Source organism: Cariama cristata, unplaced genomic scaffold (assembly GCF_000690535.1).
Source record: "Cariama cristata isolate BGI_N322 unplaced genomic scaffold, ASM69053v1 scaffold15018, whole genome shotgun sequence".
Classification (NCBI taxonomy): Eukaryota; Metazoa; Chordata; class Aves; order Cariamiformes; family Cariamidae; genus Cariama; species Cariama cristata.
In genome coordinates this window covers 10,116-12,337 of record NW_009630780.1, presented here as the reverse complement: position 1 = coordinate 12,337, position 2,222 = coordinate 10,116, and the positions used below count along the sequence as shown (strand labels likewise).

At 55.3% G+C, this 2,222-nt stretch overlaps 1 protein-coding gene across 1 annotated transcript in view; it reads left to right on the top strand.

Moving 5' to 3' along the window:
- Nucleotides 1-2,222, top strand: part of VWA5B1 (von Willebrand factor A domain containing 5B1) — a 20,554-nt gene that overhangs the window by 11,832 nt on the left and 6,500 nt on the right. Inside the window, exons 11-12 of the mRNA XM_009705705.1 lie at nt 511-696; nt 967-1,162. Of these exons, the coding sequence (XP_009704007.1) occupies nt 511-696; nt 967-1,162 (382 nt within the window). The remainder of the gene's footprint in view (nt 1-510; nt 697-966; nt 1,163-2,222) is intronic.

Genomic DNA, 2,222 nt, shown 5'->3' with positions numbered 1-2,222 from the left:
GGGGAGGCCGCCTTGCACCGGAGCAAGATACCTCTGGCCACAAGCTCCCACCTTGCTCTGAGCTGGCAACATACGCTGTGAGGTCAGCCCTATGCTTTATCAATATCTGCTCTGCTGTCCTTGGTATAACCTGGGTGTCAGAGCAGTCTAAGAGGGAACAGGCTCCCATCTAAGGTCAGGAGAAGGTAGGAATCGGCCGATGGATTTGTTTGGGGAAATGTTCCCCTTCCCTGCAACACGCGGTGCGTGCACCGTGGCACTCGCAACGTCCAGTTGCTGTATAACCGCTCCCCTCTGCTTTCTGCCTCAGATGATCAAGTCGGTGAAGAAAGCGATGGCACCGGTCCTGAGTGACGTGTCCATTCCCATCTAAGGTCAGGAGAAGGTAGGAATCGGCCGATGGATTTGTTTGGGGAAATGTTCCCCTTCCCTGCAACACGCGGTGCGTGCACCGTGGCACTCGCAACGTCCAGTTGCTGTATAACCGCTCCCCTCTGCTTTCTGCCTCAGATGATCAAGTCGGTGAAGAAAGCGATGGCACCGGTCCTGAGTGACGTGTCCATGGAGTGGGTCTTTCCTGAAAGCACCGAGGTTTTGGTTTCCCCCATCAGCACCAGTTGCCTCTTCCCTGGTGACCGCCTGGTCGGCTACGGCATCATCTGCGACACCTCCCCATACATCTCCAACACCAGATCCGTGAGTCCACGCTGGGCTGGGCTGGTGGGGCTGTCCCAGGAGCAGAGGGTGTTGGTGTGTATGTACGCAAGCGGGCATCTCGGCTCTTTGTGCGTGGTCAGGAGGTGTCTCTTGCTTTCTCACTCTGTCCTCAAGGGAGATGGTGGGTGAGACATTGGGGAGAAACAGAAACTTCGTGGCTAAGGGTGCTGGTACACCCTCTCCTTTCGGCTGGGGGCCGGCTGACGGACACGGAGGTAGGACCTATTCCCTCTCTTTGCTTTCCCCCAGGACAAGAGGCGGCGTTACAGCATGATGCGTTCCCAGCAGTCGGGCGGCTCTGTTTTCTTTCACTCCCAGGAAGAGGGAGCAGGCATGGAGAGCTGGAACCACTCCAGAGACTCGGAGGGCTGCTGCCCTGCCGAGCATGGCCCCCATCACCTGCTGGTGGGCAGAGATCCCGGGGGAGAATTGGACACGGACACCGGTCAGATTTTCCTCTGTACAAGCGTGGGTGTGATGCCCCTGTCTTTCTAATCAAGTTTCTGTTGCTGCACTGCCAATTTGCTTGTCTGACAAAAAAGTCTCTTCAGCTGTATCTCTGCAAAGAGCTGGAGGGGTTTGGAGGAGGGATGACAGATCTCCCGAGGCCTGAGAGAGTCTGTTTGGTTTGGATGTTTTATCCAAACCTGTCAGGAAACCAGGAGAAGCCCTGGAGAACTAAATGCCCTGGAGATTTTCAAAGCAGCTCTCGCTTTGGCCAGATAATTATTTACAAGCTTCCCAACTGCCCTACGGTGTGCGGAGAAGGAGAGAGTGAGCAAATGGGTAGCCCAGCTAGACTGTCCCTGCACCTGCAAAGCAGTCGCATCCCTGCAAGCCCTGACGTTGCAGTTCGAGGTCAGGAGAGGAGGGGAATGGATCCAAATCCCTGTCCCCAGGGTGTCACGCCTCTCCATCACAGTTCGGCTGGGCGCTTGTGTCAGCAACACGTGGCATAAAGCGGCCAGTTGCAGCCCAGAGCTGGTTGCATTTGCATGCGACAAGGAAACCTCTCTTACTCGCGGGACTCTCTTCCCTTGTAGTCAGAGAGGAACTGTGCTGCGCATCCCCTCAACCTTGTCAAAAGCAATGAGAAATTGTGCCTTTCCAAATGAAATTTTCCTCTTGCTCTGACAGGAGAATGTCTGCGCTAATGAAATTTCATTAGTAAACCCTTTGTCTTCTCCAGAGAGGTTTGGGGAAATGCAGTCAGGCTTTTTCCGGCTGAAAACTGCTCAGACAAAACCTCCCCAACCTGCTCTCCCGACATCCCCAGGAATTTTGAGTGTAGGCTCTTATTTCCTTCTGTGGTTTTGTCCTAGGAAGGCCACAGGGGTGGGCTCCCCACTGCCCACCATGAGCCGGGGTGGGATGGTGGTGGCTGGTCCCGCTCCAGAACGGAGCTGATCCTCTCTCCCACCACGCAGGAACGAACATGAAAGCTTCCTCCAGGAGACGGGCGTACAGCACCACCCAAATCGCTGACCATGAGCCTTGCAAGAAGG